This window comes from Nesoenas mayeri, assembly GCF_963082525.1.
Source record: "Nesoenas mayeri genome assembly, chromosome: 2".
NCBI lineage: Eukaryota > Metazoa > Chordata > Aves > Columbiformes > Columbidae > Nesoenas > Nesoenas mayeri.
This window is the reverse complement of record NC_137543.1, coordinates 15680847-15703697: the sequence shown is the minus strand read 5'-3', so window position 1 is coordinate 15703697 and position 22851 is coordinate 15680847. Positions and strand designations below refer to the sequence as shown.

The 22851-nt window shown below is 41.3% G+C and overlaps 1 protein-coding gene across 1 annotated transcript; it reads right to left on the bottom strand.

Annotated features, from left to right (window-relative positions):
- Nucleotides 1-986: 986 nt before the first annotated feature.
- On the bottom strand, nt 987-18167 carry TNFRSF11B (TNF receptor superfamily member 11b; the record flags this gene model as incomplete). The annotated part of the gene is made up of 5 exons (XM_080340524.1): nt 17748-18167; nt 8173-8542; nt 4322-4516; nt 3777-4001; nt 987-1375 (listed from the first exon to the last, which is right to left on the bottom strand). Exons 1-5 carry the CDS (start codon nt 17859-17861, stop codon nt 987-989), a joined length of 1293 nt encoding a protein of 430 aa, XP_080196650.1. The 5' UTR covers nt 17862-18167.
- Nucleotides 18168-22851: the final 4684 nt, after the last annotated feature.

The window sequence follows — 22851 nt, the reverse complement described above, 5'->3', positions numbered from 1 at the left end:
TGGCTGTATCACATCTGCCTGCACCCTCTGAACTACAACCTTTAATAGTTTTTACCTTCTTTTACACCTGTACAGTGACCATTAAAATCCAGTGCTGGTCAATGTGTACTTGGCTCACATATTAAATCCTAGACCAGACAGGGAGTAGCACAGAGCCAAACCCAAGATAAGCAGCGAAATCCACATGGTCTGTCTTTGTTAGTAGTTCCTACTGCAGAGTCAAGAGGTAAACACCAGTCAAAAAGTAAACTGAAACATTTAATTGTTATATAAAATAAGACTATGAAATTTTATGTAAAAATCCAGCTTCTTAAATATGGTACATTCACTTCCTCACAGAATATTTAAATATTCAGGTCACTTATGCTATATTTTCACCATATTTGAATTAAAATCATTGGATAAATTAAAACATCCCTAGCAAAAGATACCACAACTTATACAAACAAAACTAAGCAATAATACTTCTTTTTTAAATACAAAATGTAAAGAAATTAATAAATCTTAGAGCATGCTACAATTTTTTTTTTGCCAGAAAAATATATGGGATCATTTTTATGTAACTAGAAAATATACAGTGTGGTTTTCATTTCTCTTTCTAAAATTCAGTCTCATACAATTTCCATTTAACTTAATAAATATGTACAACAGAAATGTTTATATCTCCAAAAATATAAATAGCAAATACTGTAGTAGAGCCTGGTCCGACATTCTTTTCTCGCCTAGTGACTATAGTGGGGCTTTTCAACTCTGAATGTGCAAAAATGCAGAATCAGGCCCTTAGTGTTAACAACAGGTTAATAGCTTTTACAAAAGTGATTTTATTAAAGAAAAACTTCCAAAAACACTGCAAAAGACTTAGAGCTATTTCAGTCAGGCATTTCTATAAATAGCAAGACATAATGTAGGGAAACAATGTTCCAGTATAATTACTGCTGGCAGTAATTAGGGAAAAATAGTCAGTGGAGAATGAAAAATATCTTGAACTAGACACATCTTACTTTCACTGATTTACTTTGGTTCCTTACCATTTCTAAAAAGAGTTTCTGGTATAATCTATACATTGTAAATCTGTGAAGAAACTTAATCACCTTCTTCAGACTTTGGATGGTTGGTTTTGGAAAGTGGTATGTTTTCAAGTGCTTCAGTCCATACATTAAACCTTTAGTGGTGTCTTGGTCACCGTTCTTTATTCTCCACAGATTGAGAAGTTTCAGAACTTGCTCTGTAGGCTGACATAGTTTCATCGTGCGCTCGATGTCTTCTTTTCCCACTTTCTTGCCTGGTAAGTTTGCCATCAGTGTGTTGAGATGTTCAAAGGTGAGGTTTGGGTGGCCAATATGTTTTAAGACATTATTTTCACAAAGATCGATATCTATAGAGAGTGAAAAGGAAAGAGAGGTAAGTACAATGAATTACAACTTCATCATGGCCTGCAAAAAATCCTTCCAAATGTCAAGGTGAATATTCCTTCTCTTTTTTATGCTATTTCGAATAATTCAGCAATGCAGGGTTGTTGGTTTTTTTTTAGGCTCAGGAAAAGCACTTAAGAATTTAATTAACTTTGCAAAGACAAACATCCCCACATTACAAACAAACTTAGCAGCAAGTATTTATTGCTATACACTCGTTTCATCTATCTTGTAACATGTTCTGTGTATGTGATAGGACTCTTAACATTTGGTTCCAGTGAAAGAAAAATTTGGTCTTCTTCTTCAGAAATGTCTAGGCAAGCTTTGCTAAAGCAGTCATTTTCAGTTGTGAAGTATTCTAGACATTTCACAGTCTGACGTAAGCATACATATTAAAAAGGAGAGGGAGAAAAAAACATTTTGCAGCATTTTTCAAATCTACTCTGAGAGGTCAAAAGGTCATTCAGATGTGGTGGTTGTTGATGGTGGCTTACATGAAAAGACTTGGCCTGACTCTTATAGAAACCTCGGTGTTAACATTGCAGCACTGTTTCACCTTTGACACCTGTCTTGGCAGATTCAGCACAAACAAAGCAGTGAGATGGCATGACAAATAGGTATGGGAAAGGAAAAAGAAGGGAAAGCCTGTCTGTGTATTCCTCACTCCCACACGTCCCCATTCTGTGCATAGACGAGCTAGTCTGAGCTGTCAGTCTCCATTTTATAGAGAACGAATTGCACCCTTCGTGCCAGGGATCCAGCTCCCCCCATCCCAACAGCCACTTCTCAGATGTAACAAAGGGAAACTTTTTCCCAACTTGACAAATTGGCTGAGATAGCGTTAATTTTCTTCACAGTAGCTACTATGGGGCTGTGTTTTTGATTTGTGCTGGAAACAGTGCTGATAACACAGGGATGCCTGAGCTATTGCTGAGCAGCACTTACACACAGTCAAGGCCTTTTCTGCTCCTCACCCCACCCCACCAGTGAGGAGGCTGGGGGTGCACAAGAACTCAGGAGGGGACACAGCTGGGACAGCTGACCCCAGCTGACCAAAGGGATCACAGAATCACAGAATCGACTGGGTTGGAAAAGACCTCAGAGATCATCGAGTCCAACCCTTGGTCCAACTCTAGTCCGTTTACTAGATCATGGCACTTAGTGCCATGTCCAATCTCAGTTTAAAAACCTCCAGGGACAGCGAGTCCACCACCTCCCTGGGCAGCCATTCCAATGCCTGACCACTCTCTCTGTAAAGAATTTATTTCTAATATCCAGCCTAAATTTCCCCTGGCAGAGTTTAGCCCATGCCCCCTTGTCCTATTGCTGACTGCCTGAGAGAAGAGACCAATCCCCACCTGGCTAGAACTTCCCTTCAGGTAGTTCTAGAGAGTGATGAGGTCACCTCTAAGCCTCCTCTTCTCCAGACTAAACAACCCCAGCTCCCTCAGCCTCTCCCCATAGGTCTTGTGTTCAAGTCCCTTCACCAGTCGTGTTGCTCTTCTCTGGACCCGCTCCAGCACTTCAATGTCTTTCCTGAACTGAGGGGCCCAGAACTGAACACAATACTCCAGGTGTGGCCTCACCAATGCAGAGTACAGGGTAAGGATCACTTCTCTTGTCCTGCTGACCACGCTATTTTTGATACAGGACAGGATAACATTGGCCTTCTTGGCCACCTGGGCACACTGATGGCTCATGTTGAGCTTCCTGTCAATTAGTACCTCCAGGTCCCTTTCTGTCTGACTGCTCTCCAGCCACTCTGCGCCCAGCCTGGGAAGAAGAAGGAAGTGAGGACGTTTGGAGTGACAGCATTTGTCTTCCCAAGTAACCATTACACGCGATGGATTCCTGTTGTCCTGGAGATGGCTGAACACCTGCCTGCCCATGGGAAGTGGTGGATAAATTCTTTGTTTTGCTTTGCTTGTGTGCACAGCTTTTGCTTTACCTATTAAACTGTCCTTATCTCAACACATGAGCTTTCTCACTTTTAATCTTCCAGTTCTCTCTCCCATCCCACCAGGGTGGAGTAAGTGAGCAGCTGCGTGGGGCTTAGTTGCCAACTGGGTTTAAACTATGACAGTTGTGCAGTCTCCAAAGGGGATCTTGGCTGTGACACAACACAAGCTCCCAAGGGGGCTACAAGTCTGGGAAGACTTCAGTCCTGGACTGATCGGGAGAAGCTGAGTTCTTTTCCTGCTTCCCTTCAACTTCACTGTGCTTACTGAATCGGTAAATCTCTGTCAAGCCCTGCAGGTCATCCTCAGAGCATAACACACCACCTCAGGGTATTTGATCCCAAGCAATTTTTAAAATGCCACTTAGAAGGTCGCTTTTAATATATGTTCTGTCGAAATAAGGTACCTTGAATAATCTTTTTGACCATATCTTGTTCTTTGTTTTGCTGCTTCCATAACTTCAAAAGCTGGAAGGTCTGCTCTTGAGAACCGTGCCTTTGTTTAATCCTTTCAATATTTTCTGTGCTAACTTTTGTCCCAGGCAAACTGTCCGCTAGCATGTTCAGCCAGTTGGGTGCAAGAAACGTGGGAACAGCAAACCTGAAGAAAGCCTCCTCGCATAGGGTTACATCTGAAATGAAAAAGAAGACGTCAGTTGTTCTGATCTCGTTATCCTGCTTGTCTCTGAAAAAAAAAAAAAAGAGCAAACAGCAAGGATGATAAGAAAAATACTTTAAAAATAAACTAAAAGGTGGCCTTTATAATGCTCTTACTCTCTGAGCATAAGTTCCCTTTGGTCTGACCTACAATAATTACAACTCTACTATGGCCATCACCATGGCAGGCAAATGGCTAACAAGCTACATATTTTTCTCATCAATGCTGATACATTCATTTTAACTATAATTAAAGGTATCTTTTCTGGCCACTCTTTCTTAACATGACACATACCTATTTCGCATTTCTGAGGTGCCGTATCTGTATTTTCCTGACAGACGTTGTCACGAACTGCATTTCCTTTCAATGCTGTTTTGAAACCCAGTGCACTACAGTTTGTGTGCTTTAGACACGCTGCTTTGGACGATGTTTCATTTGAGAAAAATCCTTCTGGGCATCTCTTACACACTGTGTCGCTCTCAGGGGTACCTGAGGAAACAGGAAAACAACGCATCCAGTTACATATAATATCCACTATGAAAAAAATACACAAGAACACAAAAAGGAAATGTTTCTCCCAAAACTGTCATTCTTCTGCTTGTCACATTTCTGGTCTATGAAGGAATCACATTTAGGAAAAACAAAAACCAAACCAACCAAACAAACAAAAAGACCCCCTCTCCCCCCCCAAAATACCAACACACTTTAAATTTTAAAAATAAAAAAAATTCTTTAATAGAATTACGTTCCTGCTAGAGTAATAAATAGTGGCCTTACATACACTTGTTACCAGCTTTAAAATCAGTAATTACTGATTTAATCAGTAATTTACTGAAATAATATCTTTCGATTGGTAATTACTTGAGTCTATTCAGCCATTACATGATGTCTGACCTTCATCCTTCAACTGTACAAATATTCTGTGCATATAATTAAATGGCACAAGATACTGCTCTAAATGCTAATATCTGTCCAGAACCTTACTCAAATGCTTTACTTTAGTTCTAGCTAAAAATATAGCCAGACTAAATATCAACTAACAGCCCTCTGAAAAGTACTTTCCCTACTCAAATATTAAATTATATGGGAAAACAGAATTTCAGTAACATTTCTGAACTTCTTTTCTGGGCTTGAATAAAATATTATTTAAAGCAGAGAAAGTAGATCATTCAACATAGGAAAAATATTAAATATCCATACATATGTTTTGCTTGGTGTTTCACTTTTATAAGGCATAGTTTTACTTCAGAATAAAATAGATGATACAACAATTGAAGAACAATATATAGTTCTATCACATTGACAAAAAGGAAGAAAATTAATACATGAAATCTGGAACAATGAGAACAGTCTAACCACCAGTAGCAGGAAAATAACAGCACCAATAAATGTTATATGTTCACTCTTAATTTATCTTTACTCAGCCAACATTTATCAAGTGCCTAAAGTCTAGCATCTAATATTCTGTTACTGCACATGAACTTAAGCACATGCTTAAAATTCCTTGGAGATAATTGGAAACTATATTTGAACAAGAAAATGCCTCCATCTAGTGTATTTTGGAAGTATTTACATGTGGGTGCTTATTTTAATGCTAGCTTTTCAATAATTTTATTTATTTTGGAAATTTCCTTACAGAAAAAGAGTATGAACCTCTAGTTTTCTACGGGATGTGAAACAAAGAATAATACTTGCATACACCTTACCTAACACTTCTTTTATCAGACAACAAGTGAAAACATAGGAGAAATTTTTAGCTGTTGTGCACCTGAAAAATCAGGAACAGTGTGTATTGCCAAAGCCCCCAGATGCTCTGCTTTCTGCAGCTGGCGTCTGCCCGCCTGTTTTCCTGCCCGATGGGCACTGCCCGTGGCTCTGGGCTCGATCAACACAGGCCAACCCTGCACCTGCAGCAATTGGCTTTGCTGAGAAGTCTCAACTTCTAGCAGCTTTCCCTGCTACAGACACGCTGCTCTTGTGTTCCGGACAGGGAAAGAGAGTCCCTGCAAACGGTGCGTCGTTCTGCTCAGAGCTTCCTCTACAACCTTCGCAGCACAAGAGGGAAATAAAACCAGTCATGTACCAGCCTTCTCAGGCTTGAGCCACTTCCCAGCTTTGCCAGCTGCATCTTTGCTGCTGTTCAGGGTACAAGCCTCCGCAGCCCGGCCGCCCTTCTGCTGCTCCCTCCGGTTCACCCCAAATCCTCCGCTCTCCCCAGGCACAGGGAGATGGTGCTGCCTCCCCAGCACATCGCGGCCCAAAACTCTGCCACATACAGCACCAAACACAGCAGAAAGGAACAAAACCTTACTCTGCACTCACAGAAGGGGAAAACTGAAGTAATCATGAGCAACCAGCATGTTTTAAGCTTCAAATGAGACACTGGACCACACCATCTCCCTGTGTGGCAGAAGAAGCGTATTTTTCTACATTGAGGTCTTATTTCACCTGAATTTACATCGTTAAAACGTTCAAGCCTATCATATGGCAGAAACCAGGAACACAGTGTGGGCCATGCTTATTAAATTCTTGGTCGATGCCTCCTGTCAAAAACGACTATTTACACAGGGGGACGCAATTATTTTTACAATGTTTTCATTCATTTTTTGAGGTCTGCTTCGGTTTAGCTGGTTCATCCTGATGGTCTTTTGGGAACCAACTCTCCAATAAATCACATGATTTGGCAGTTTATCTTCTTCCAAAGTTTGTTTCATTTGAAACTGAGGGATTCAAATTTATCTGCCACAGTTTTACTGTGCTTGCAGAGATGGAGCAGGCTGGTTACTCAGACAATTTATACTTTTTTGTTTGTCTTCCAAATGGTCTTTCTGAGAACTTTATTTCTGTACCCATTTGACTTACTGCTGAAGTACAGTGGAATCTCATTAACCCAAGCCCCTGGGCATAAGGATTTAGGTTAACGAAGATTTATAATATGGAAATGTGGTAGCTGCCAGTGGAAATGTTTAACAGTGGCAAGAGCACCAGGATAATGCCTAGTTAACCAGTTACTCGGGGACTGGTGAGCAGCTACAGCAAGGACATTTCTCCTTATGTCAAAGTTGTTCTCCAATGAGATGTTCACAGCACTGCTAAGTGAACACCTGGCCTGGGTGAACCTGCTTTATCAGGTGTGTTGGACTACATGGTCTCCAGAGGTCCCTTCCAAGCCCAACCATTCTGTGATTCTGTGACTCTGTGAAGACAAGACAGGACTCCCAACCTGTCACTCAGCACAGCTCTAAAGTGCACAGGCCAGCCCCAGTGATTCTCACTGTATATACGTAACTCCTAGGGAATTAATTCTGTAGTCTGTGTCCAAAATGCTGTGATATTGTGTATTCCCTTCCTCAGTGCTCTTCCCCGGGCAGTTTCCAATCTCTGGTGCAATGACAGCTTACAATTCTTTCAGGCTATATTAAATACTGGAGCTGAACTGGGCCATGACATTTGCCAAATGATAAATTATGTATTTTGTTTTGAGAGGAGAACTTATTATTGTTTTAACAATTTATGTTGTCTTAAATGAAGAATACACTCCACTGAAAAATGCAGCTTTGCTCTGTATCCCCACCAGACTTCCAGCACAATGCCAGCCTGCTTGACAAAGAAATGTTTGCTTGTTTGATAATAGTAACAGGTTCCCTAAGAGTTCCACTTAGGATGCTGATAATTAATTATTACCACATATTGCTGTGATGCTAGAGCTATATTAATATTGTTATAATTATACACTTGGTGTCAAACATGTAGTGCTCCTGGTGTTTGTCAAGATATACAGTTGCTTGAAATAGCAGATTTCAAAATGAAAAACATTATTATTTATCACACACACAAATACTACATTCCAGATAATGTTCCTTTAAAAGAGGCAATCCATCATGTTTCTCATTAGAGTGCAATTTGCTACATTTGCTACTGCCATTAAGTTATATATTACTGTAGGAGCAGGGTATTCCACTGAGAAATGTTCCCTTGGCTACAGTCCAAATGATGCAGACTAGAACAGGTTCAATTGCCTTTACAATTTACTGTCCTGTAATTTCATCTGGACGAGCCTCTTTCCTAATCTTGTAACTGCCACGAGTCGTTGACGTGCCGTAGAGCTCTAATTAAGTCTGTGCGTATTGAAAAGCGCCACATACCTGGCTGTGCAACGCCGAATCCGGGAGGACACTCCGTGTGCTTCAAACAAAACTCGAGCTCCAGGTATCTGCCCTCGACGCACTCGCAGACGCGGTTCTGCGTGCTGGTGCACTCCTGCTTCACGTACTGCAGCTCTTTGCAGACGGAGCTGCAGTACTGGCACTCCTCGTTGCTGTTCCACTCCTCGGCGTAGTACTGGTCCGGACACGGGGCACAGCGTGTGGGGCTGCTGGCCGTGCAGTGCTGCTGGACGTAGCTCCCAGGAGGGCACTGGTCACACAGGAGCTGACGAGATGTCCCTGGGTCGTAATGGGGATACTTGGGGGGAGAGTCATCCTGGATGGTCCACTTAACAGAAATGTCCAAGAGCTAGCAACAGGAAAATAAAACACCACTCACTTTAGTTCTGGTGAGCACCATGGTCACAAGGAAACCTAAATTTTAATGAGTTTATGAGTCTATTCATGTTGCTATCTTCAAAAATACATTTGCATTAGAAATTTATAAAATATTAGCCAGTTTCTGGACTCTCCCATGTCTGTCTTAGAATGGGAAAATTTTAGGATCTTATCCAGCAGATCTTCCCAATGGAAGTACTTCCTTGTTATTCCAGAGATGTAGATCCTGTTCTCATCCCATTTACACCCTTTCTAATATAACTGGGCAATGACCTTCTACTGCCGGGCACCAGACAGCCTGGTCTATTCATTTTGTTGGCAACAGGCTCGATGGACAGTGAGGTAGGGATCATGCACTCCTGTGTTTTTAGCATCAAGTACTCCAGGTGCAAAGGAAATGATATCTGAGCACACAAACCTGATCAGTGTACTGCACCTTTACCACAGATACCTTTAAAGGTGATGTCTTACATTATTTCTTTTTATCAGCAACGAATGGATAGAACAATATAGGTTACTTTTCAGTGCTTAGCATTTAATCTTGCACTGAAGAGCAGCTGCTCTGGGGATAAAATATGGCAGCTACATCAAGTATGAAGATGCAGCTTCAGACAGGGGCAAAGAATGCTGCAGTTCATGAAGGGTACGTCAAGGACTTCAACACATGAGCTTGAAGAGCCCAGGTTAATGCTTTCACTTCCCACCTAAAACTATCAGCTCAAGGCTGCGGTCAGGACCTGGTTCAGTCCCGGCACACGTCATGACCGCTGCACTCCTGCAGCATTCGGCTTTGCTGGTGCAATTTGGGATCTAGCAAAGTGAGATGACCCTGTCCTTCCGTAAAGACAACCTCCACAACACATCATTTTGGTCTTGTAACTGAAAATTTGATTCTGTGATTCCATGAGCCCATAAAAAAAATAACTCTTGGGTTTATTCCCTACAAACCACCAGGAGCACCATGGGGTCTGCCAGCAGCTCCCTCTCCACACAGAGAATCCGGCTCTATCCCGGCACTGGTCACCAGCGTGTGAATTCTCTTCTAGAACTTGTACATTTTATGAAACTGTCTCTGAATGAAGATTTTTTATTTCTATATATCCATTCAAAATATAAATCCAGCTGACTTGTCTTTGTTGCTATTCTAATCCCAGGCAGCTAATACGAAGCTGTCAATTCAACTGCAAGAACGTATTTTCTTCTTTTCCAATGCAAATGTCCCCAAAGTGTAAGTGGAATTAATTCTTTTTATTCATTCAGACCCTGTATTTCCTAAAGAGGCTTCACCTAAGGGCCCCACTTCTGCCACAGCACAGCACTTCTTAAGTGATAGTCTTATTAAGGTTGGAAAGGACAATTTAATCGTTCACCTGCATTAACAGGAGTCACAGCATTTGCACTAAATAATATCAAGTGCTTAAATGCTGCTTAAGAAAATATTTTTATTGCCTTCTCCTACTGCCTGTCTGTGAATCCACTTCTTATAGAACTGTATAGAACAGCCTGAAGAACGAAATGCAGGTAGTATGGGTATTTCCCATAGCTTCTTCTAGTTACCCTTTACTAAATCCTATAACTTCTCCAATCTTTGATTTCTACTGGTGGAGATCCTACTTTTTCTTGTGATCTCAATGCACAATCTCTTCCACTGTGACAAAATCTACAGCTATTACTCTAGTAAGAAGGAAGTCCTGGAATCTCATTAATTATTGATGTGAACAGTCAGGTTTTCTTCTATGGTTTTTATTCAGTAACAGATAATACAGCATCCGAGGCTTCAAGACTTGCATGGACACACGTGTTCCCTTTGCAGAATGCAACAGACTGCAACACGCAGCACAGATAGTACAAAGACAAGCAGCAGCCCACATTTCATGCAGACGTCTCCAGAAAACCAAGACAGTACCCATCCCAGATGAAAACCTGACACTGTGAATATGATTAGGGATGGCAACGAGACATGTGGACAGCACGTCCTCGTGCAGAAATGCCAGTTATCCTTCTCTGCAATGCACGGCTCACAACAAACGCCAAGCTGCCACTGCAGCGGAAGCTGCTCCTCTAGGTCATGCCTCTGCCATATTTTCAGGTGTGAGCAGTTAGATGGACCATTTCATGGCTGATCAACTCCCCTCTGCAACACGCAGGAGTAAGAACAAGCTTTTGCTATTTTCCTTGCTTGATGATTTACATTGGAAATCATAGATGAGGCAACTGAGAGGTTTTGCTGCAGATCAGGATTTAAAATAATTCAGATTCAGCAACCAGGTTATAATTGTATGGAGCTTTGTAGGGAAAAACGGAGGCACTTGCTTCCTGAAGAACCTACAGCTATGTGAAGCAAACCAATAAAAAAGGAAAACAATTCAACTCAATGTGAGATGAATTGATTTAAAAAATTGAGCAAACAATACTTCAACAATATGTGCCTGAGATGACGCAAAGTTTTGCCTTTGGAAGTATCAATAACTATAAATTATTAATGGCAACCAGAATACTATTAATCTAAATGAGCATAACCAATAACCATAATAATAGGATTAATAAATCAGTATCACTGAAAGGATGATCAGTCTTTGCATTTGATTTTTTCTTTGTGTTTTTGAAAGAAAAGCACATCACAACTGTCTTCCCTTCCTTCCCAGAAACACACATTGTGCAGCTGCCATTATCCATCCATCAGTGGCTGAGCCATATGTGTGCAGGATCGAACTCTTAGTTGGTAAACAATTATGAGAAAAGACTATTCATTCAAACTAAAGGTGTAAATGCAAGCAATAGCCTGGTATTTTATGAGAATATTTTATACATCATTTTCAACAGAGAGCTAGATGACCATAACTATTATTGTTTGACTACTATGATCCTAATAGTACAGGAGATGTGCCATTCATCGCCACAGGACATGGTAAGTAGTTGAGTTCAAAGTTCAAAATGCAACTGGATGTAATAGTGGAGGAAAATTCTCATAAAGGGCTATTAGACATATAAATCCCTTTTTGATCAGGAAATCCCTAAGCACAAATTGCTTGAGTCTGGGGGAGCATTTTGGAAAAATGTCACTATTTTTTTGCCTTTTTCTTCAATCTCCTCTTTGCTTCAGTTAACAGCCCCAGTCATAGACAGCATGTGGGGCTTTTAAAGGCTTTTTTTCTGGATTATTTTTTTCTTAGACCCAGTACAACCATTAGTATGTTGTTAAGTACATTTCTATACTCCAATTCCCAAACCCACAATTCTTCATAAGACTACTGCAGGTCCCTTAATAATACTTAGATAACAAATCAGCAAGATTGCCTTCTATGCAGACTGAAAACATCTAGCACACATAAGTATTCTGAGTATTAATATGCAACCCAGAAATCAGAAGTTATGTTTGAACCTCCATCAAGTGCCAAAGTAGAAGCAATCTGTTTTTCAGGAGTTTTGCAAAAATGCAAGAAGAATGGTGGAACGTAATTAACTATGATTTTTACTAGTTTTACTGCAGCAACTTGACACAAACAGACTGAAAAGACTCTTCTTGTCCCCGAGCTCACAGAATAAGCTAGAGAGGAATATCACTAAACTGTCCTTTCTACTGGCCTATGACACACTGAATTTCTGCTTACATTAGCAAGTTGGGTCACCTGTTACTGCAGATTCGTAGAGCAAAACAGATGGTGCTGAGCACCTGACATCCACATTATGCATGATTTGGGGGGTTATTTTGGACTAACTTCAGTCTGCTCTCAGGGACTGAGCATGCGTTAGTGGTTACAGCACATCTGGTGCATCTCTGGAGCTCATGTCTACATTTACTTTCATCAATCCGGTTTACTTTTGCAAACCCACTTTGTGCACTGCAAGTCTGCTCTGGTGTGCAAAATAAAATACAGTAAATAAGGATGTTAAGGAGAGGCACTTCAAAAGCCTGTTCCTGAATCAAATTAAAATGCTAATTCAATGCATTTTGTGTTATTTCTGACATTTCTCCTCCTAAGCCATGCTATGACCAACTTGTTAGCAAATTCGCAGTCACATAAAACCTTTGACTGACCTGTATGCTCATACTTAAAGATGGGCAATGAACTAAACATCTTCATCTCTGCTGTAAGAAAAAGCACTATCTAAGCACATGAAAATGCTACAATCAGAACTTATTAGTTCTGAACATCGGTCTTCCTCAAAGCTTCACAGAAAGCAGGATTTCTCCCTAATCCTGCTGGCACTGGCCTCTTTTGCACTTGCTGGAGAAGAAGGCACGTTCCAGTTTGAAAGGAGGAAGGAACTAGAAGCCTGGCTTCAGTTTACTGGAATCAGAAGTAGAGGCCACGAACATGTTCACCCTTTAACCCTTAAGAAACCAAAGCTGGAATCTATAAATACTACACTTGGCCGAGTTATGGATTTGTCATTCAGAAGATCACATAAAATTCTGTTCATCCTTGTTTAGGGAAGGTTATTTCAACCTGGAAGAGGTACTGAGAAAGGTCAGAAAGATACAGTTGTTCAATACCTTGGCAATTCAAAACACTACCTAGAGATTAAGCAAAAATAGGCAGTGAACACACAGAGGGAGAAGAACCTTCTCTGTTAAAGGATAATGCTGGCAAACGAAAAGGTGATTCTCTCTTCAGAGGAAGTTTGGGAACAGCCTTGTACTGAGAAGCGAGAAGCAGGTGCAGAAACCCAAGTAGTTTAAACATAGCTCGCAATGCATTTCTGAAAGCAAATACACCCTTTGGTTTCCTGGAAGAGCTGGGGAACAGAATGAAATGATCTAGGCAGGTCCTTTCAGTTTTAAACCCCAAGGAATCCTTGATATCTCAACACCAATGTAAGACAATGATACTCAGTTATGTTGTTCATCTCAACAAATTAACTTACTCTGATTAAGAGTACGCTCAGTTGCAAAGGGTTTTCTTAGGGGCACTGGAATACAAAGCTTAATTAAAAAAAAAAAAACCAACATCAATCCCAAATGTTTTAGAGTGGTGGTTTTTTCTTTGTTTGTTTTTCTCTATGAATATGAAATGCTATCAGTAACAAAATAATTACTAAAACAAAACATAAGTTAGTATCATTAGCTACATCTATCAACCCATTGGGTGAAATTTGCCTCCAGTGTCATGGGCTCAGTTCTGAAAGGACTGAAAAGCTCAGTCCTTGTCTATCTCCCTGGTCCAAATCCTGGGTACCCCTCAGGATGACCATCTCCACGCAAGGACTTGGGATGAACCGTAAGTACTGAAATATAAGTCTCATGTAAGTCAATGCAAATACTGAGAACTCATTCAAAATTAGTTACCTAGGGTTAAAAAGCAATTCTTTGGTTGTGTCACTCAACACATTAGGCCTAAAGCTATATTTTTCTATACCATCTTTATGTCAGCATACACAAAATGTCAATGCTAACATAAAACTCCCGTGCAGTCCATTTATTTGAGCCCTTAGAAGATGCTTTTCAAAGAGAAATAATGTGATTGTAAAATTTCTTTTCAGATCCTGGGCATGAAAAAACTACACGCCCTTTCCTTTCATCTCTAAATGTAAGGCAAAGAGCCACTTGCTTTTTCTTGTTGAATTAAAATGAACTGGAAGACAAAGCACATAAAGGAAAAATCCTTCAAGCATCATCCCCTGAAATCACTGCTTTGTGAGAGAAAAGAAAGTGGCTTTTCAGCATATGAAAATATTATTATATAGTTTGGCTTTGTGGTTTTGGGTTGTAGACCGAAGGAGAATGTTTAATTTGCTGAGAAAGATAAATCTGTTTCTGTTTCACATTCCACAACTATTCTGAAGCATATTTTCCTGTGTGATAAATAACTGTTCAAAGCATCTGTCAGATTGCTCCTAGTGTTTGCATTGGGTTCAAAGTAAAACCTCATAACTCTCCTACTTTTGCTTTCTACACCAAGTGTTTGGACAAAGCTAAGGAAGGAGGCCTTAGGCAGAATGCCTCACTGAAACAATGCACAGACCTCAGAGAAACCTCAGTGGCAAAATATAGCACTGGATGATGTTAAAGGGGTCCTCCTAATCAGTAGCTTATCAGATCAAAACAGTATCTCTAGATCCGGTACATGATGGTGTCATGCTGGGTCAGATCCATGGCTGCCTATCGCAAACAACCGGTGCTAAATATTTGTCACGTGGAGAGATACTCAGATCTCATTCTCCTTACCTTGCTGTTCTAGGGGCCCCATGCAATTCCCAAATTTAAGCTCTTTGGGCTGAAAGCCATGCAGCACAGCTCACCCCATGGGCACAGCCCAGATGAAGGATGTTTTGGCGGACCCCAGCTGAGAATCAGGTACATGACAGAAGCTGAAACAGAGCCATTTTTGCTGGTTTGAGGTTAGCTTATAAAGCTGTTCCACCATTCTGCCAATGGCTTCAGTGCAATCCACCCACGTGGGGCATAACAGGACCTAATTTTGTACGGAAGAGTGGAGACTGCTCTTTTATATAATGAATATAACTAATGAGTACCCCAAGCCACCTGTATTCATAACTGAGGACATCAACCACCATCTCCATTTCTCTGACAGTAAAGCAATATGTGGACAATTCAAACCTTTTAGAGACTTTGTGAGGTACAATTAGTTGCCACTCACAAAGCAGTTCAGGATTCACAAAGCAATTTAGAGGTCTAAAATACTGTTTCATTTTCAGTGGTAGGAAAATTACATTCCGTCAAAGAGCAGTTTTGCATCTTATCAAAGTGCTAAATTGAAAGTCCTCATTTATATGAGTTATATTGGTCTGGAAGCTTGTGGAGGAAGAAAACAGAAAAGCCTAACCAGCTACTCACCAAAAGATGTGTCTTGTCCATAGCTCATGCTTTGAAGCATTATTCACCAGAGTGCCAGCAAGGTTTAGAGATAACCCAAACTTGAGATGTTACCACCGTGACTACAGTCTGCCTTTGCACTGAACAGAATTACCAACAACTGACCATCTACCTAGAGAAACAGCCTGTCCAGTATTATGAGCAAACAGGTGTTTTTCTCCAGGAAGACCATCAGAGTAGTAAATCTACTAGCATAAAAGTTAAATACAGAAGGAACAAAATTAAAGTTTCTGTGAGATTTGAACAGTGGGTGTTATTTAAATTGTGACAATCTTTTAAAAATTCTTCTGGTAACCTTGGTGTTTTATTTTTAACCAACACACATGCAGACAGACAGAAAGAAAGTCAGACAGAAAGATAACTCCTACCCTCGCGGGCTGCAAAGCCACTGCTGCCTACACACACCAAACACAACAGGCAGGCCAGAAAAAGCACATCACGTGTGCCCAGAGAGCCAAAAATACAGAGGGGTCAAGTTTAAGGGTCAAGACAGTTACGTGACAAGTAACAAGATCCAGCTCTGGGGAATTTCTTTTAATTCAGTCTGATTTCATAATGTTTGTAAGCAGTTTGAGTGTTCCAGCGAACGACGCGTACATGTATCCACCATCACAGCAGGTCCCCTTTCTGAAACTCTAGCAAAGAGTCCAAGGTTGAAAGTACATCATGTCCAAAAAATCTTTTTTAGATATGGTGTCTCCAAATTAGGTTTAAGGTATCCAGCCAAACATACAACATTGAACTGCTATTGCGCCTCTTACAAGTGTTCTTATAAAACAGGTACTGAAAGTACTTTTCTGAGCTCTAGCTCATCTGGCAGTACTTAAACTTCACAATAACTCTAAACAAATTGCTTTTAAAGAATAATTTAAAAAAACCAGTTGAATGATGAAGCGCTCTGGTATGTACTCCTGTCACGATGAATTTCAGCTCTGAGACTCATCTGCCAGAGGATTATGCTGAACTCCACCAAAAGCTATTACTTTATGGGAGAACATGAACAGGCACATTACATTTAATCAAAATCAAAATATTGATGTGATTATTTTATGACAGTCAGAGATAAGAAGCCAAGCCGACAACATGCCAATGCTAAAATTCCCAGATTAATTCCCCATGTTTTCACATAGACAAAGAAGGCACAACATTATGCACGAGGTGAAGAAGTTGTCCTGTGTTTCTTTGCTGACCACGAGCCTGACAACTTTTTGCTTCCCTTGCACCATTAATTACTTTGGGTTTGTTACTCAAAAAGCTCTTTCAGAAAGTTGTACAGAGAGTAACAAACATGCATTACTCATCAGATCCTGGAAATCTTGTCGCATTTATAAAGAGCTTTGAAAATAAATGGATCTCAGTTCTAACGCTGTGCTGCAACATTAATGCCACTGTACTCACCAAAACAACCCAGGAGCAAGTTTCTGTGCAGGCATGCATAACAGCCTGCTCTGAATATTATTTTTGATGTTTTCTTTGAATGTTTTCTTATCCAAAAGATGAATATCCTCCAAATAGATGTTACACAGTATCTGTCTGTATGCAGGTTTTAATTAATCTGACATCATATAAAATTCCATACAGCTAAATGGATTAAATGACATTTTGAAAGATTTACTGCAGGGCTAACATTTCTAAATTTGCATTTGGAAGTATCTTGCTAAATCACCAAGTAAACAGAAACTCATTAAAGCAGGGGCTTATACCAGATTTAATAACACGACTTTTTCTGTAATAGCTACTGACACAGCTACTAATTCATCACTTTCTTGCACAGGAAGCTGAATTTTCTAAGCCAAACAAGCACCACATGCTTGAGCTTTTTGGTTTTTTCTTCTTGGATTTCACAGCAGTTTTCCCAGTTTTATCTGAGCTACTGACCAGTGCCACTGCAGCAGAGATTAGAGACAGGCAGGGATGGAGCTTTTTAAAATTCAAACACTCCAGCCTATAGTTTCTAAATTCATTTCTAGATACAGTGTTCTGTGTCATTCCGGTAGGATGAAGTCTTACAAAAGGAGAGAGTCAGACAGGAAAAAACTCAAAAGCAAAGCAAACTATGCCACTACCTTAAAAACGGGATGAAAATCCCTGCTGCCTCCCTGGAGCTGGATGTGTCCAAAACTCACCAGGAAAGCTCGGCGTGAAGAAACAAAAAGGGTTCACCAAGAAAACGGAGAGAAAACAAAAAAATGCCCCAAACAAACAAACAAAAAAACCTAAAGAAAACCAAAACAAACCAAAACAAAAAAACCCAGAAGAAAAATCGTACGTCCTTACAGCCTGATCTCTGAAGCCGTAATGCATCTTAAAGCCCATCTACCTCTCTGAAGGGACTTACCACAAGCGTGCAGCACAGGAACTTGTTCATTGTGGTCGGTGGAAGAAACCTCAGCGAGCTGGAAATCAGGCAGAGCGCGGCTCCCGCTCCGGGCTCCCGGCAGCCGGCTGACATCCCCCAACATTAAAGAGACGATATATATATAGTCCCGGTGTAACAGGAAGCTTTGGCTCAGCTTTGATCACTCATTCCCTGCCAGGGCCAAACTTTTCTCTCTTGCTCGCTGTCTCTCCCCCCCTCTTTATTTATTTATTTATATTTTTTTTTTAAGGAACCTGTAAAACTTGATGACTTAATGGAACCCTTTGAGCGTTGTAACCACAGACTGGAAAATGCAGGAGGGAGTGTCAGGGGCTGGCCAGGGGAGGGTTTAATTGGGCTCTGGCTGTCTGGCTGTCTGTCACCACCTCTCCCCTGAGCAGCTGCCTTGGAAGGGGCACCCACACTCTGGGGATGACAACGGGTCTCTGGGTGCCCCCTGGCTCTTGGGAGACACGTTCAAAAGCTGCTGCTGGAGGCTGAGCCCTGGGCCCTGTGGCAGCGCACCCGCGGCTGCCATTTCCCGGGGAGGAAGAGGGCTCCTCTCCGTTCTGCTCCACAGGGGCTTCCAGGATCGGGGATAGCTGGGAAGCAAAGGCCAGGGAGGGGAAGGTTGAGGGGAAGGAGGGTCCCCACCGTTCTCCTGTTCCTGCTGGGGCAGGAATGCAAGGAACGGCCATTGCCTGTGCCAGGGCAAGCCTGCGTGACATGGTGGGGGTCCAGCTGCCTGGGCCACCCACCGCCAGCCCCAGCCCCAAGGGCCTTTGTGAGGAGGAGAGAGAGACCTGTGGAAATGATGCGGGGCTTTTCGGTGTGTGGTTGTGATTTGTCAGTGACAGTCAGTGTCTGAAAAAATGGGAGGCTTAGTGTTTTCAGCAAGCTCTTGTCCAAAGCAGAGGCGCCACTCAGGGGCCTATTCTTCCTTCTCCACTTGCCATGTGGTGCTTTTAGTTAGAAAAGGACGTTTTTCTAAAGCCATAAGGATTAAACCCTGTGGGTCTTGCCTCTCTGGATTGCTCAGAGGGCTCCCTAGAAGCCCCGGGGAATCCATGTGTACCAGGCACAGGGCTGAGCATGGGTTCCCAAGGAAAGGTGTGGAGAAAGGATCTGTTCTTCCAACCTGCAGATGTTCAGAAAGTGATTATGGGAGGCTGTGGGATCCTGGGGTAGAAGCCAAACCCAGATGTGCCTCCAGTTTTCACAGATGGCTTTTGCTCCCTTTTCACGGGCCAGACCAAAACCTCAGCTCTGGGTATTCCAGCTCTCAAACATTTGAGATCTGGGGCCCACATTGGCTCTGGGTTGTTCAGTTTTGCCCCTTTGAGTCACGAGGGTGTGCAGGATTGGCAAGAGAGTGAGGCATATTGTTTCACAAAAATTCAGCTCCACTAAGTCAGGAAACCACTGTCTTCAAGAAGGACAGCCTTGCACATACCTCCTTACACATCTGTAGCCGTTTGAACAACCCTCAGACATAACCAACGATTGGAACAGATGCTGATTACACTCGTCAGGATGATAAAAATTTGACACACTCAAATTAGTGATGATTTTTTTGTAAAAGGTGATGTGAAAACTGGCACAGAAACCCTACTGACCAAGGGAGTACCTGTTGGGTAGTAGTCACCACTTCATTCCTGTTGCACCTTGAAAGGATGCTCTAACTGTTCCTGTCATCTTTGCAGAGCCTTTTTGTACTTTAGCATCTATTCTTAAATATATTTATGAACATACTTCCCAGACAAAGGGACAATAGTGCCTATAAACAGGATATACCTCTACATTTTCATTGTAGGGAATGGGGAGGGACTATTTTTGAAATGTCCATCTTTTACCATATAATGGTAGCTATATGGTATTTTTCATACAGTGACCACCTTGAAGTGTCAACCAGAATGCTGTAGCTGCTCCATCAGCAGAATTTATTTAAGCCAAACTAGTTTTATTGCCTCAGAGGTCGAGAGATGGACATGTAAAAGTGTCTCTTCTGCTGATTGAGAACAGCAAGCTCCAGCATCAACACAGAGGTCCCTGGGAGGCAGTGAGGCTGATCGCTCCCCACTCAAACATAGCAGAAAGACAAGCACCAAACCCATCGCATGCTCCACATGGTTAATTGAACAGTGTGAGTGAATTTCAGTGGGCCTTGGATTGGGCTGTGTCTTCTCATCGCTGGTTCTAGCCATAAATACACAACAGATGGCTCTCTAGAGAAACAAAAATGTAGCTCGTAAGCCCATGTTTCAACAGGTTAATGTGTAGAGAGAATATTGTTCATATCAGAATTTTCTAGAGATTGCAATATTTTATGCTTTGAAACAGGCCAGAAAAAAAATAAAAAGCCATTAAAATTCTGTATCTGAAATCGTGGCTATAGTATAGAAGTGGCACCTTCTTCAACACATCTGCTCTGTGTATATTTGTGTTCAGAGTTAGACCTGCTGACCTGCTTGAAAAGACACTTTACTCCCATAAGCAGTGAAAACACTGACCGGGGTTAATGAGAAGAAAGCATCCTCCTCAAGCTCATTCAGCTAAATGGAAGGGGGCCAAGGTGTATCTGTTTCAGAGGGGACAGCAGGTTTGGACCGATGATAAGGAGATCATCACCTCAGTGATACATGAACATGAAAGTTTCAACTTTCTAATCTCATTGGAGTCTGTGGAGCTGGCTGTGGATGTTAGGAGGGAACTGTATAGTTGTACTTAGCGTGTTTGATCTGGAAATCACAAATAGACAATAAATAAAGGATCCCACAATGCCGGTTTCAGTGTCACTTTTCAGAGAAGAACTGTGCTGCAACAAGGTTTAAACTGCAGTTTGAATGTTTTCACAAGTGCTTTACAGCGTTGCCACTTTGCCTTTGGGAATTAGTTAAGATGTGCTTTGCAGAGCATGGAATCATAGGACAAGGCAGTAAACCCTGTAATAAACGCTTGTCCATGCTACAACCAAGCTGTTCTCAGCAGTGTTTAGAAGAACCACGTTGTGACTACATGCCATAACAGGGAAGAGACACTGCCTGAAATGCTTTTTAAATGTTAAGTGCCTTTAATTATTCATTATCCATCACACAGTATACAGCATGTAATAGGAAAAGAAACTAAAATAAATATATCAGGATTTCTTCTCTTACTAACAAACCTGAAGTGGTGAATATAGGCATTAAGTAGTACATTGCATGTTACAGGAATATGACTAACTTGTTTTAAAAATCATTAGTTAAAAGTGATGCTAAACAGCTGTCTAGTTAACAAAAATGGTTCGCTGCAACTTGTAACAGTATGCGATTCTGTGATAAAACTAGAGGAAAAGGGCCACCTTCACTGGGCAGACTGAAAGTAACTGATACCACATTGCTTTCAATCTGTAACGACGTGCTTTTGGTAGGACATCAGCTTATTGATTCAGCAGTAGTCATATTTCCAGACAGGTATTTATCTTTCCCTGTTTTTTATGCTCACTATTTGTATTGCTGTCCTGGATGTTATGATTGTTATAAATCTATTTTTGTTCCCATGCATCATTATAATCACCAGGTCTATAAATGGCTGTGCTCTTTCAGCCTGTCTGCTATCTGGAAAAACTCACAAGTCCAGACCAGAGAGTTGGTGCTGCCAGGTGGACGCTGCGTAGCTGAGTCATCTCAGTATATCAGTGTGATGTTTATTGAGCCCAAGCAACAAACAGTGGGAAGACTGTGGCTTCAGGCTTGGGACTCAAAGTTCACCACATGTTGCATTTAGAGAACAGTCAGAGCTTTGTCATTAACAGATTTCTGTCAAACTAAGGGGAAGAGGGATCTCAAAAAGATCGATTGCTTCTGAAAGCAAACATATTAGTAGCTGCAAGAAGGAAACAATCTGGCATTCTACCATGCTGTTACAGCAGTCCCTTACAAATTAATCTCTCTGTTTAAATTTTAAAAGCTGATGATCTGAACTATCATGGGAAGACTTTGAAAATGAAGGCTTAAGGAAACCTGATAATCTGTGGACACTGTGATGGTGCAGGTAGCAGTAAAGCCTGTTTCAGATTTTGCTGAAGTAGGTGAAAATCCTCTGCAGATATATCCCCATCCCTTTTCTCTCATATAACTCAGAAACCCTGGGGAAAAAGTTTCATGCCAACATATACTGAAGGAAGAGAAAGGTTATTAGCTAATAATGTTGTCAAAAGAAAACTTATACCTAAGTGGTTATCTTCGGTTTAATTGTGTGACTTGTTTTATCTTGTAAAAGGGTTTGCCTCATTTTTTTGATTGAGACCTTGGCTCATTTTGTAAATCTGAGGCAGATGCGAGGTGCTAATACACCAAAAGGAAAAGCTCACTTGTCAAACCATGTATCCAGAGAAGGAAAGATGGAGTTCGTCCTATCAAAACAGAACTTGATTTGGATTATAGGATTTGAAGGCTGCAACGGAGGAACTGAAAAATTAGATTCACAGAATGTATAAAGTTACCAGTCATAAACAATTAGATACAAACATCTCCAACTTCATAATGAAGAAGGCCATATATTCTTTGCTGTTCAAGTTTGCCTACCTCAGGAATTAAGTCAGCTTTAAATCTGAAAAGTGCTGGTTCCCTATATGGGCATCCTCAGCTTGCAGATAACATTATCTTCTCTAGTCTCCTTTCAAAGTGGATTCATACTACATCACTCATCTGGATTTGTGAATTTTCAGGTTGTGTAGGCAACCTGAACCACGTAGGATCAGACTCCTGAATTTCAGATGGCTGTAGTTGAGAGTAAGCCCTGTACCTCTGTATGGGAGCCGCCAACCTGCATCCCACTTGCATCCCAGTCTGCTTCACCGTCACTCTGACCTACAGGCAACCAACCTTGAGCATAAGGGATGCTGGAGGCCTGGGAACTGTGAAATGGATGTTTCATTTAGTCATTCCTGCCTTGGCCTTTTTTGGCCTCAAATCTATCCCTAAGTTGATCTCTGTAGCATCAGGAGGCTTCTTGCAATGATTCAGATTCTTCAAGCACTCAGAAAGCTTTAAAGTCTTCTAAAAAACTCAGTTGTAAGCCCCAGCCATTTGATAAGAAGGAG